This window comes from Ammospiza caudacuta, chromosome 21 (genome assembly GCF_027887145.1).
Source record: "Ammospiza caudacuta isolate bAmmCau1 chromosome 21, bAmmCau1.pri, whole genome shotgun sequence".
Taxonomy (NCBI): Eukaryota; Metazoa; Chordata; class Aves; order Passeriformes; family Passerellidae; genus Ammospiza; species Ammospiza caudacuta.
Genome location: NC_080613.1, coordinates 10,680,982 through 10,692,175, shown reverse-complemented (window position 1 = coordinate 10,692,175; position 11,194 = coordinate 10,680,982). Strand labels below are relative to the sequence as shown.

The window sequence follows — 11,194 nt, the reverse complement described above, 5'->3', positions numbered from 1 at the left end:
TAATTACAGTAGTTATGATAGGCTATAGGTAATAGTTAAGGTATAGATTGGTTCTACTGTATTAAGATGCTGAGCAAAGAAAAGTCTATAATGCATTGTAACCAAAGCCAAAGGGTCTCCAGGCCTGCCTGCAGCTGGAGCTGACAGCTGTGGGCACAGCTCTGTCACCCACCACCCTGGACTGCTGTAACCTCTTGGATGGAACAAACTGCATTTTGTGTACAATAAAGTGCATTTTGGAGAGCTGCCTGGAGTCCTGCCTCTCTCATTCAGGCTCTTACACTGCCCCTCATGAAAATCTCCATGAGCTTGCCCAGGGATCTGACTCCTGGCTGAGCCTGCCCTGCCCATCCCAGGAGCAGCGGGGCCCCCTGAGCCCCCAGCACCTTCCTTGGCAGAGAAACAGCAGAGGCAGCTCCAGGGCAGAGCTGTTCCCTGGTGGGGGTGGCTCAGGGGGCACTGCTCACCCAAATTCTGATGGCACATGTGGGGCCACCCCAAGCCCAGAGCCACAAACACACCCGGGCTGCTGCTCCCTGCTGCTTCCTACCCTGGTCCCACACAGCACCTCGGGATGAGCAAACTTCCATCAGAGAAAACTCTGGGTACCTCGAGCAGAGCCTGATCTCAGAGCTACCAGTTCCTTTCTTGCTCAAGCTAAAGGAGTTTTCTCCTGTTAGGGCAGAAATCAGGGAATCAGGAAACACAGCAGGATTAGCTTAAGCCTCTTCCACTCCCATTAGCAATCTTATTTATCCTTTTAAATGGCTCCAGCAAAAGGGACAGTTGAGTGCTGGGAGCTGCTGGCATGCCAGGGATCCCATCTTCTGGGCCTGTTGGCTTTAAATTATCCACTTTACACATTTAGATCTTCAAACAAATCCCAACTTCTATCTAGTAGCACCTGAGGGCATCTGATCTGTTCACTGAAACCTCTGCTACAGCAAATCCCCAGCAAAGTCTCAGCCATTCTCACCATCAGATACTGAGCTCTGCTTCTTACTTTGGTTTATCTTCACATTTTACCACTAGCCAAGAGTTTATCCAATGTCCAGACCCACTGTCATTCCATGTCTTTGGCTTTTGCTTTTTCCCAAGATACAGATTCACTACAAATTCACTAATTCTCCAGCAAAGCTTTTTCTGCTTGTTTTTTTTTTTTTTGCTGAGTGAGGGGTGGGTGCAAGGTTAGAAAATCCCAAAGGACATCAGAGCAGGTCAAAGAAAAGGACACATGGAGTGTGACAATGGGATTTTCCAGTGTGAGGCCTGGCCTCATCCTGGTCTCTGTGCTTGTTTCCCTTGGCACAATTCCTGGTGGTCTCTGGTTGGTTTGGAGGTGGGTTGGAGCTGCAGAGAGCATCAGCAGGTCCCAGTCCCAGCTGTCAGTGCCCCCTCACCAGCACATCCCTGTGACCCCAGTCCCTGGTGCCCCTTTGGGCTCTCACCATGGGCACTGCCAAGGGCTTGTCCTGGGAGGAGCCCAGTGCCCACCCAGCCCCCAGAGCCCCTTTCCCCCAGGAGAAACCAATCCCAGCTGGAGCTGCTGGCACAGGTGGGATCCCTGAGCAGAACCTGGCACTGGCATTGAGGCTGCTGGCACAAACACCCTGAGCTGGGCTGCACCTCCTGGGGGGGAACCCCAACCCCAAGGGACAGCTGGGGGCCTCTGCTGCACAAAAACAGAGACAGAAGCAGTTCATAGCCCTGGCAACTGAGTGTGGGACACAGGATACTCTGGGAAATGCTCTGGGGGGCTCTGAGTGCCCCAGGGATGTGAGATGTGGAGCTGTCCTGCTGCTCAGTTCATATGGCTGAGGGCAGGGATGGATGGGATGTTGGGAATTACGAATTGTTCCCTGGGAGGCTGTGGCTGCCCCTGGATCCCTGGCAGTGCCCAAGGCCAGGCTGGACACTGGGGCTGGGAACACCTGGGACAGTGGGAGGTGTCCCTGCCATGGCAGGGGTGGCACTGGATGTCCCTTCCAACCCAAACCATTCCATGATTCTGTGGGATCTGTCAGACACCCCTGCTGGGAGCCAGGTCACTTCCATGGATGTTTCCCCCCTCACAATGGCACTGGGGATGTCCCAGTCACAAGCTTGAAACACAGAAAATATAAAAAAACCCAGACACTTTTTTTTCCCTAAAGGTTGTTTTATTGTAAAACCATAAATACAACACTGACATGAAAATCCTCAAGCAACGGATGCTTTCTTACAGTTACAGTTTGTCTTCTGCCTTGGCATCAATTCTGAAAAGAATGTTGCAGAAACATGTCTCTAAGGTATTTCCAAATAACCGAACTCTGGCCTGGAGCTCGGCCCCTTTGGAAGCTAAGTGGAACTATTCCTCCTCTCGTGGAATATTTCCATTCAGACAGCAACAGACTTGTAAAAACAGCAACATTTAAACACCTTGATATTTTTTTTTCTTTAATAATCCTTTTCATTTGACGTCAGTCTAAGTTTCAAACAGCACTGAATTTATTTAGCTGAAAAAAAACCCAAAACAAAACAAAAACAAAACAAAATCCTAAAAAGAAAAAAAAAAAAACTCAGAACTTGAGTTGGCCTCAAGTGTTCGCATATCACAATGAAAATCAGCAACTCAACCCCGTGCAATATTGCTCTCTAGTGAGTCATTTGATCCACACCAACAATACATGAGACTTCAAACAGGTTTTGTTTTGTTTATTAACACAGCAAGTGTGACATTAGATAACCTTTTAAATACAGTACATGGTACAGCGCGGGGCCAGCTGCCCGCACGTTTCCCGTTATGAAGACAAAGCCAGCGGTGGCGGTTTATAAAAATATTGTGTTGCTACAAAAGTATAAATTAATGCTACCGGTATTAAGAAATATTAAACACATAAAACTTATAAGGATTAAGAAAAATATTCATTAATACCTGTAGAAAACTCTGGCCTAAAAAAGATATTTTTTGTATATTTTTTGTATATTTTTTTTTGTATTTTTTAAGATGACATGGTTGCACTCGCAGCGCGGGTGCTCTGTGGTATTGCCTAGAACATCTGCATCTACAGAAAGGAAGGAAATGCACACGAGTTACTGAGGGCAGGGAGGGCCAGGAGGGGCAGGAGAACATTAAATCCTTTGCTTGATGAAACGAGTTCAGCTCCCAGGAGGAGGTTTGGGAAATGGAACTCACGAGTGAGGAACAGCTTCTCTTTTCAGACTGGCTGCAAACAAGGATCTCCTGATGGTTGGCTGTCACCATGACACTGTCTGGCTACGGCGTGGACCACGATCCTCACGGCCTGGGCAGAGTGTCCCCCCACTGACAGCCTGGGCTGCCACCTGCCACCACTGGGCAGGTCATCCACTACCAGCTTTCCTTCAAACAATTCAGAAAAAGGAGTATTAAAGTACCATTCAAGGGACCATGGAAAACAGCTCCTAAATCTGCTGCTCCTTCCAGAACACATCTCCTTCCTTGAGGGGGAAGGTCCTACACAGCAAGGGGAAAAGTTATCCCTTCTCCCACACCCCCAGCCCACTGAAGAAACAATCCCAGCCCATCCACAGACACTGCAGAGACTGCCACCCCTGGGAGGTGAGAACAGGGACTTGAGGCCAGAGAGGCTGGAAGTGCCTTTTTAAGGAGCTTTGGTTGTAAAAAGCAAGGGTTGGACGTGTCATCAACAATATTCCTACAATATTCCCATCATTAAGCCTGAGTTGCTCATCTGGGTCCCACTGTCAGGGATGCTACATAAAATCCTGCCAGTCATCATTCCTTGTTTCAGGAGCCAAAAATTTCAACTCAGCTGCCTATGGATAAGGAACCCCTCAGGGTCTATGGATACACCGTTGTCTATGTGAGCAAAACTCTCCTGTCGAGTTACAAAGGACTCAGAACAGGAAAAAACCTCAACTAAGCAGCCAAACTAAACCTGAAATTAAACAGAAATCCCACAAACATTCAATAGATACAATTAAATTTCAGGGCAACCTACTGTCATTGGTTCACCATTTCTGGCCTAGCGTAAGCAGACTGTCCCAGGAGCTCAGCTGGGCCTCAGGGTTTGCTCAGGGACACTTCCAGAAGCGCCAGGAGGTGACAGAGCAGTGAGAGGACAGGTGCCACACACAGAGGGAGTTCTTATTGCTACAGAGCGACAGCGTCAGGTCTGACAGGGCACGGGGCTCAGCTGGAGGCTCTGGGCATTCCCAGGGGATCCCAGGCCATGGAGCAGCAGAGGAAAGCTCAGCAGGAGCAGCAGACACTGAACACCCTCCCCACGCTGATCCCACAGGACATTTGCTCCTCCACTGGCAGCTTCCCCTCTGCCGCCTCCCTCCCTGCAGGAACTGGCTGAGGGATGCACTGAGAGCTGGCAAGGCCTTGCTGCTGGTGATGAGGAGGAAAAGGCTCTGTGAACTCTCCTGGAGGGCTCTGGGCAGGAACCTGGCACTTCCCACCCCTACACCCAGTTCCTTTTCTCTTGGCAAGGTCCAGCCAAGTGTTTATGGAGTGAGCTTCACTCTGCAGCCTTGTCTTCAGCAACAGGGCTCAAAACCTTCCCCTCAGACCCCTCCCAGTGGAACAGAGCTCTCCTCCCTGAAGAGATTTCCCAGAACCTGCCTTTAGTATCTTTTTTTTTTTTTTCCCATTACTCCTAATTACTCCATAGGGAACAGCTTGTCCCTTCCTGTGTGAATGCTCACAGGAGCCTCTGCCTCTCCCTCAGCCAAGAGGTGCCATCAGCAATCCAAGCCTCTCCTCAGCACAGAGCAGCACTCCCAGCCTTGGAGAACCTTCCTGGCTGCTCTTTTAATGCATTTTGATTCACCAGTAACATGGTGCTGCCTAGAAATGCCCAGGGCACTGTGGGAGCAGCAGGAGGTTCCAGTCCCCTGTCCTGTGCTCACCATGGCCAGAATGGAACTGGTTCCTCTGAGCAGACTCAGCCACCAACACAAACATTTTTGGTAATTCCTTCCCATGCTAAACCTTCTGGGTTATTGCAGACAGTTGGAGAAAAACCACCCAACCCACCTGAGCCACCTCACTGGACACTCCAATGCCACCATTTAGAGCTCAAGTCATTTCCAGAAGTGTCTCCCTTCTATTTTCAGTCATTGCCAGGTTCTGAGAGCATCTGCTGCAAATTCATTTGCAAAAGTCACATAAGGGTCATGACTCCCTGAGCTGCTGCTGGACATCCTGTCTGCCCAGCAAGCACAGATAAACCAGTGCAGGTGCTTTGTGTGGACACTTAAACCAGTTCAGCTCAAGTTAAACTGGCTTAACCAGCAATGAAGGAACAACTGAGTTAGACAAAACCTGAGCCCACAGTCAGCTGCCACAGAAAGTTTTACACATTGCACCAGTTCAAACCCACCCACAGCAGTTTCCTCAGCACAGACAGAGAGCTTGGACAGAAAGGGAAGCTCACCTCCATCTCAACTCAACCCAGGTGCAGGACAGCAAGTCCATCCTGCAAGCCAAACACAACCACCGCCTACTGAGAGGCAGGAGAGCTCCTTCCTGACCTCCTGGCTGCTGCTCCACACAGAAACAACCTCCTCAAGAGCTCTGCCTCTGTCCCACCCTCTTCACTAACAAGGGTGTTCAGACAGGCCCTTCCCTCTTGGGGTTCACGTGGTGCTGCTTGCTCCCCATCTGAAGGTCAGAATGCTCCCAAAGCAAACTGTGAAGCCAGGAAGAGTCTGCAAGGTCAGGCACAGTCAGCAGCAGGAACAGGTGGATGCCTGGAGGCCACACACCATTCCTGCACCCTGACACATTTCACGAGGGAGATTAAAGAAAACCAACAAGCAGAAGGCAAGTTCTTAACGTGACCCACCAGAGGATGATCCCAGTTCTGAGGATTTCTCCTCCCAGCTCCAAGGGAGCAGAACCTCACAACAGCCCTGGCCAAACTCAGAGCCTCTCCTGAGCAGTGTCCCAGCCCAGGACCAGCAGAGCTCCCTACAACACCCTGGCTGCTCCTCACCTCTGGGGCACCAAAGAGCAGGAACAGAGAGTTTCCAAATTTCAGACCTTGGAAAAGTACTTTTGCTCCTCAGAATGTGAATTCAAGCCTGGAAGAAGGAAGAAGAGCAAAAACTTGGCATTTAAGGTAATTGCATGTGCTCCAGATGTGCTTCTCTGCTTTTACTGAGGCCCAAGTGACCCAGAGAGAGCCTGGAGCAGCCCAGCACAAGCAGCTCCTCTGAGCTGGGCACCCTGCAGCCATGTGCAAGTCAGAAAAAGCTGCACCTTCCTGCACTGAGTCTCTGGAGAAGGGGCCAAGCAGCCCCTCTCCTCACCACCTCTGAGAAGGCTCCACTTTAGGCCCTTAGGTTTTCTCTTGCTTTTGCAGCTGCTGAGTTTTTAAGTCTTTGGGAGAATCTCATCTGCCTGACTTCACTGCTTAACAGCCATCATTAGTGCAACTCCAAGTGAAGTTGCCTCAGAGGGGCAGTTTTTGGGATGGGGGAGAGGGCCAGTCCATCCCTCTCTTTGGTCAGCACCACCAGAAAACGCCAGCTCTGGTGCCAAACCCACAGTGTGAGAAGGGAAAGGGGAGGTGGGATGGGAGGTAGGGGTGGCTGTGGCCTTCCTGCATGCAGGCCCTCAGTCTGCACCACTGCTGGGCACAAATCCCTGCACTTTGCCCAACTCAGCTCCAGGGATTTACAGCTGTGCTAACTCTGCCCACTTCTCACCAGACAACGTGAGCCCGAGTTCACAAATTCCCCAGAAATCATCTACATGTCCCTTAGCAAAGGAGGGCTGGGGCTGGAGCTGTCTTTCCAAAGGGCTCTGCATGTTCCCCTGAGCACCAAAGAGCTCTCAAGGTCTCAGGTGAGCCCACAAAAAGGTGTAACGTGCCATTAGGAGAAGGAGCTGCCAATCCTGATCCCTGGGCCATCAGCTGAGCTGTGTGGTACCTCTGTGCCCACAGCTAATCCTCTCTGGGACATGCACCAGCCAAGTTTTCCTGCTGTCAGGTACCAGTGAGCCTGGCACATATCCCACTCACTCAGGGTTCATTTCTGTCTGCCACAGGTTTCTCCCGCCCTGGTGGCTGGGCATGCAGGATTTGTACAGGAGAAAACAAAAACAGCAAGAAGGAAAGCTGGCCCTACAGCAACCCCTCCATCAGCCACTGACAGGGAAATCAGGAGTCCAGGAGCCTCTGCCTTGGCAGCTCCTGTTCATGTGGCAGGCCGTGTGCTTTAGGCAAAAACTTAACACTTCAGGAGACAATGGTTTTGGTCTGATGGCAGTAACAGTGCTGAGAGGTCAACCCAAACACCAGCCTCAAGGCAATGGAAGGTTGAAAGGGCTGGAAAGGGCAAGACAGCTGGTGCCAAGGTCTGTCCTCGTGAGCCTGGCGTGGGGAAGGGTCCAGTGTGCAAACTGTGCCCCTGAGTCCTGTGGCAGTGCAGTGTCAGGGAGTGCCTGTGAGGTTCAAGGCATCTGCACACAAAGCCTGAGAGATTGGGTTTGCTATTTCTCACGTCTTGCAACTTGTAACTTCTCTTACAGCCAGAGCTGGGCAGGTGGGATCCTGGTTTAACATCTGCTCAACAGCAGCACTGCAGAGAGGGTCTCCAGTTTCCCCCTGCATTGCCAGCCAGCAGCAAACACCCTGTGCTGCTGAAGGGCTCCAGCCTGCTCTCAGCAGGGCCAGTCCCTCCTCCTGACCCTCCCACACCACTGGGACCGCAGCTCCAGAGCTCCTGGAAGCCCAGAAGACTGCTGAAAAAAGAAGAATTTGCTTCAGTTTTCCTCCAGGAGACAAGTCCCAGCAGTGAAGAATGCACAGTTTGGCACCAGAGGTTGGGAATTGTCCAAGAGGCACCAAAGCTGGCAGAGCCTCTCCAGCAGCCCAGGAGCTGTGCCTGCAGGAGCTCTGGCCTTGGGGACAGCAGAGTGACCAGATGGTTTGGGGTTATGGGGATCTCTAATTGCATTTGGGGTGAGCCAGTTACGTGTGAAAGTTTCGGGGCCCGTGGCCTTCCTGGCCAGAACAGGTCAGCAACAGAACAAGTAGTGTAATGCACTGTAGGTATCAAAAAGACATTCGTGCCACTAGAGGAAACCATTCCAAACAAAAAGGGGAAGATATTCTTTGCACTCAATCAGGAGCACTTACATTCAGAAGGATCTTTGAGCCCATGCACTTCTCTAAGCTTCCTTCAAACCCCAGTTTGACAAAACTGGTGAGCTTTGTTCCCCTGAAAAATCATACACCTTGGTTTGTCCTTGGCCTTGGGAAGGGTGGTTTGTGTGTCACTGAGACACTTCTAAACAAAAATCTTTAGGTACAAGGGTTCTCTGGCAGACCTGGCAAGCTTACTGGTGGCCCACAGCCACCTGTGCTGTCACCATTTGCTTTTCTTGGTTTCTAGGCTTTGCCACATAAACAACTGCTGAGGTTCCCATAAGAACATCATTTAATTGCAAATGGACTACTCTAGAACAAGTCTGAGAACACTTGATGTACAAAATTCACAGAAAAGATAATTAACACCGGGAGTTCAGAAAAGAAGTTCTGCTGTAAAAAAATATAAAGCCAAGAAACGTAACAACTTCTGACAGTTTCTGCCATGAACCATTTCTCTTAGTTTGAAATCAAACTTATAATCACTTGCTGCCATGTTAAACTCAAAACTGGGAGTAGAGACAGAGGAGTAACTTTTGTTTTTTGGGGAAAAAAAAAAGATATGGAAAGGTTAAAAATAAAATTAAGAATCAAAAACCTTAAAGCCTCCCTTCCTGATTTCTAAAGATGCCGGTGTTGGTGGAACACAGCTGCCCTGATTCACGCACCATGCCAAGAAGGCTGCAGCCAAGTGCCCTCAAGGTGTACAGTTATTCAAAGGAGCAAAGTCCAGTGCAGAACTGGTCTGGTCAATGGAGTCTGATTATCCATGGCAAGATGGCCCAGGGGACAAGAGGAAAGGTGGGGTGGAGGAGAAACAAAAGAAACTTCAAGTCACTTTAGATCTCAGCTGCCTGAAGACTTTAGAACATCAGCCTCCCATTCGTCTGCCCACTTGAAAACATTAGAAAGTCTGTCAAGTCCACACACTATCTATGGAAAGGAGCACATTCCTGGCAGAGGGCTGTCTCTCTCCTGTGCTCAGCTTTCCTTTCAAACTTAATTTTATATATATTTATATTTTTATATATATATAAAAAAGCACTTGGTTTCCAGGGGCATTCATAATGAGGTCCACAGTGTTTAGAACTTAAATTTCTTTTTCTTTGTTTGGAACAGTGTTTTAAAGTTTTGTTAATTAAAGTCTTAAAGCATGTTGGACTTCAAAAACATGAGTTTGTTCATGTCTTCTGGACTGAGTAGCCGCCTCCTTTTGATCAAGAGTGCCTGCTCACACATATTTACACATTCGCTCCTGGCACCCACAGCAGGCACTGCTAAGAGCCAAAAGGCCAGCTTGGCTAGTTTTGTATGCTTTTGGGTAACACACGACCAGTACTGAAACAGGTCAGGGGTGGCCTGGAAGAGAGGTTCTTGCAAATAATCATAGACTTCACTTTTCCCAAACCAATCTTCTTCCTGAGCTGCTGTGGCCTCCCCTGCTGCACGAGGCTTCTTGGTTGAAGGTTCAAATTCTGCTTCTTCTGCCCAGGACTCTTTCACCTCATTGATGAGCTCGCAGACCTTGCCAATGATCTCTTCGTGCTGGTAGGGCGGGACGGGCCGCAGCTTCTGCTGAGGGTCCAAGATCATGGCCACCTTGTGTGCCGAGTGAACTTTGAAGTTCTCCTTCAGTGCTTCCAAGAAGAGGTGACAGAGTTTGCTGACCACGCCAGCATCGTTGGCTTTGGAAGTGAACAGTTTCTCCAGTTTGACGTAGGTGGGCAGCACCAGCTGCAGCGTGGGCCGGCTCTCGTTGCTCAGCTCAATCACGGCCTGTTTCACCGGCGCCAGGATGGCTGCCAGGTTGCTGAGCAGGTGTTTGTTCAGGTTTTGGATGAGGTTCATCTTCTTGGCCCTGCTGTAGAACTCGCAGATCTGCTCGTAGCGCTCGTGGACGAGCAGCAGGGAGTCGGTGACCGAGTTCCAGCAGGGCGGCGGGGAGGTCTCTTCCAGGGAGCCAAAGGTCTCCTTTGAGAGGCCCGTGGACCCCGCCAGGTCTTCACAGACATTCAGGAGCTCGATCACCTCGTGCATGTTGCGAGCCTGTAGCGTTCTCTTGTTGAGCACGCTCTGCACCACCGAGTTCAAGGCACAGGCCGAGCAGCGCAGGCACATGCCCGCCTTGGAGAACGCCGAGGCGTTGACCTTGCAGTCAGTCACGTACACCGTCCTGATCTCCGACATCACAAACTCCGACAGCACGTTCTGCACCCAGTGGTGGATGAAATCACCGTTGTCTCGAAGGTCCACGCCCTTAATGCCCAGGACGTAGCTCTTGATGTGGTTGCCCTCCACCTGGTAGGCGGTGAGGATGTAGCAGGAGTCGGGGCCGACGCTCTGCGAGTGGCAGGTGACCCCGATGCCGAGGCAGGCGTTGCTGCCCAGGGCGCAGGTGACTTTCACCTTCACCTGGTTGTACATCCGAGGCAGGTGCTTCAGAGCCAGGGTGTTGAAGTTGCCCAGGATCTCGGTGACGGAGAAGGCACCGTAGCGAGCCCCGCTGTCCACCAGCGTCTGCGCCAGCTTGATGAACTCCTTGCCGCTGAGCACGCTGAGCGCGCCCAGGTCGGTGCACATGACCCGCAGCAGGCGCTCGGCGATGTTCTGCCGCTCCTTCTCCGGGATGGCGCTGTTCCCCAGAGAGCCGCTCGCCGGCGCTGCAGGGAGACACAGTGGGCACAGAAAGGGCCAGGTCAGCAACACCACGGCAGGAGAGAGCACAAGGCACAGAACAATTCTCAGAGCCCCCAGAGAGGTGGGACGTGCCCAGATGATGGAAGAGACAACTCCAACCTTGGGTTTGTTCCCCCAGGGTTTCTGGACTGAGGAACCTCCAGAGACAGGCCCTGCTCCTGTCACAGCAGCAGGGAGGAGATCTGCATCCTGTCCTTGGTGTGGGGATGGTCACAACTCAGCCCAGATGGAAAGATGGACATCAAATCACAGAATCCCAGACTGGTTTGGGTTGGAAAGGGGCATTAAAACCCATCCAGTGCCACCCCTGCCGTGGCAGGGACACCTCCCACTGTCCCAGGCTGCTCCCA

At 51.0% G+C, this 11,194-nt stretch overlaps 1 protein-coding gene across 1 annotated transcript in view; it reads right to left on the bottom strand.

Moving 5' to 3' along the window:
* Positions 1-2,164: 2,164 nt before the first annotated feature.
* The window catches only part of ZNF618 (zinc finger protein 618), a 150,124-nt gene continuing 141,094 nt past the window's right edge, over positions 2,165-11,194 (bottom strand). The window contains exon 16 of the mRNA XM_058818372.1: positions 2,165-10,807. Within this exon, the coding sequence (XP_058674355.1) occupies positions 9,294-10,807 (1,514 nt within the window). The 3' untranslated portion in view covers positions 2,165-9,293. The remainder of the gene's footprint in view (positions 10,808-11,194) is intronic.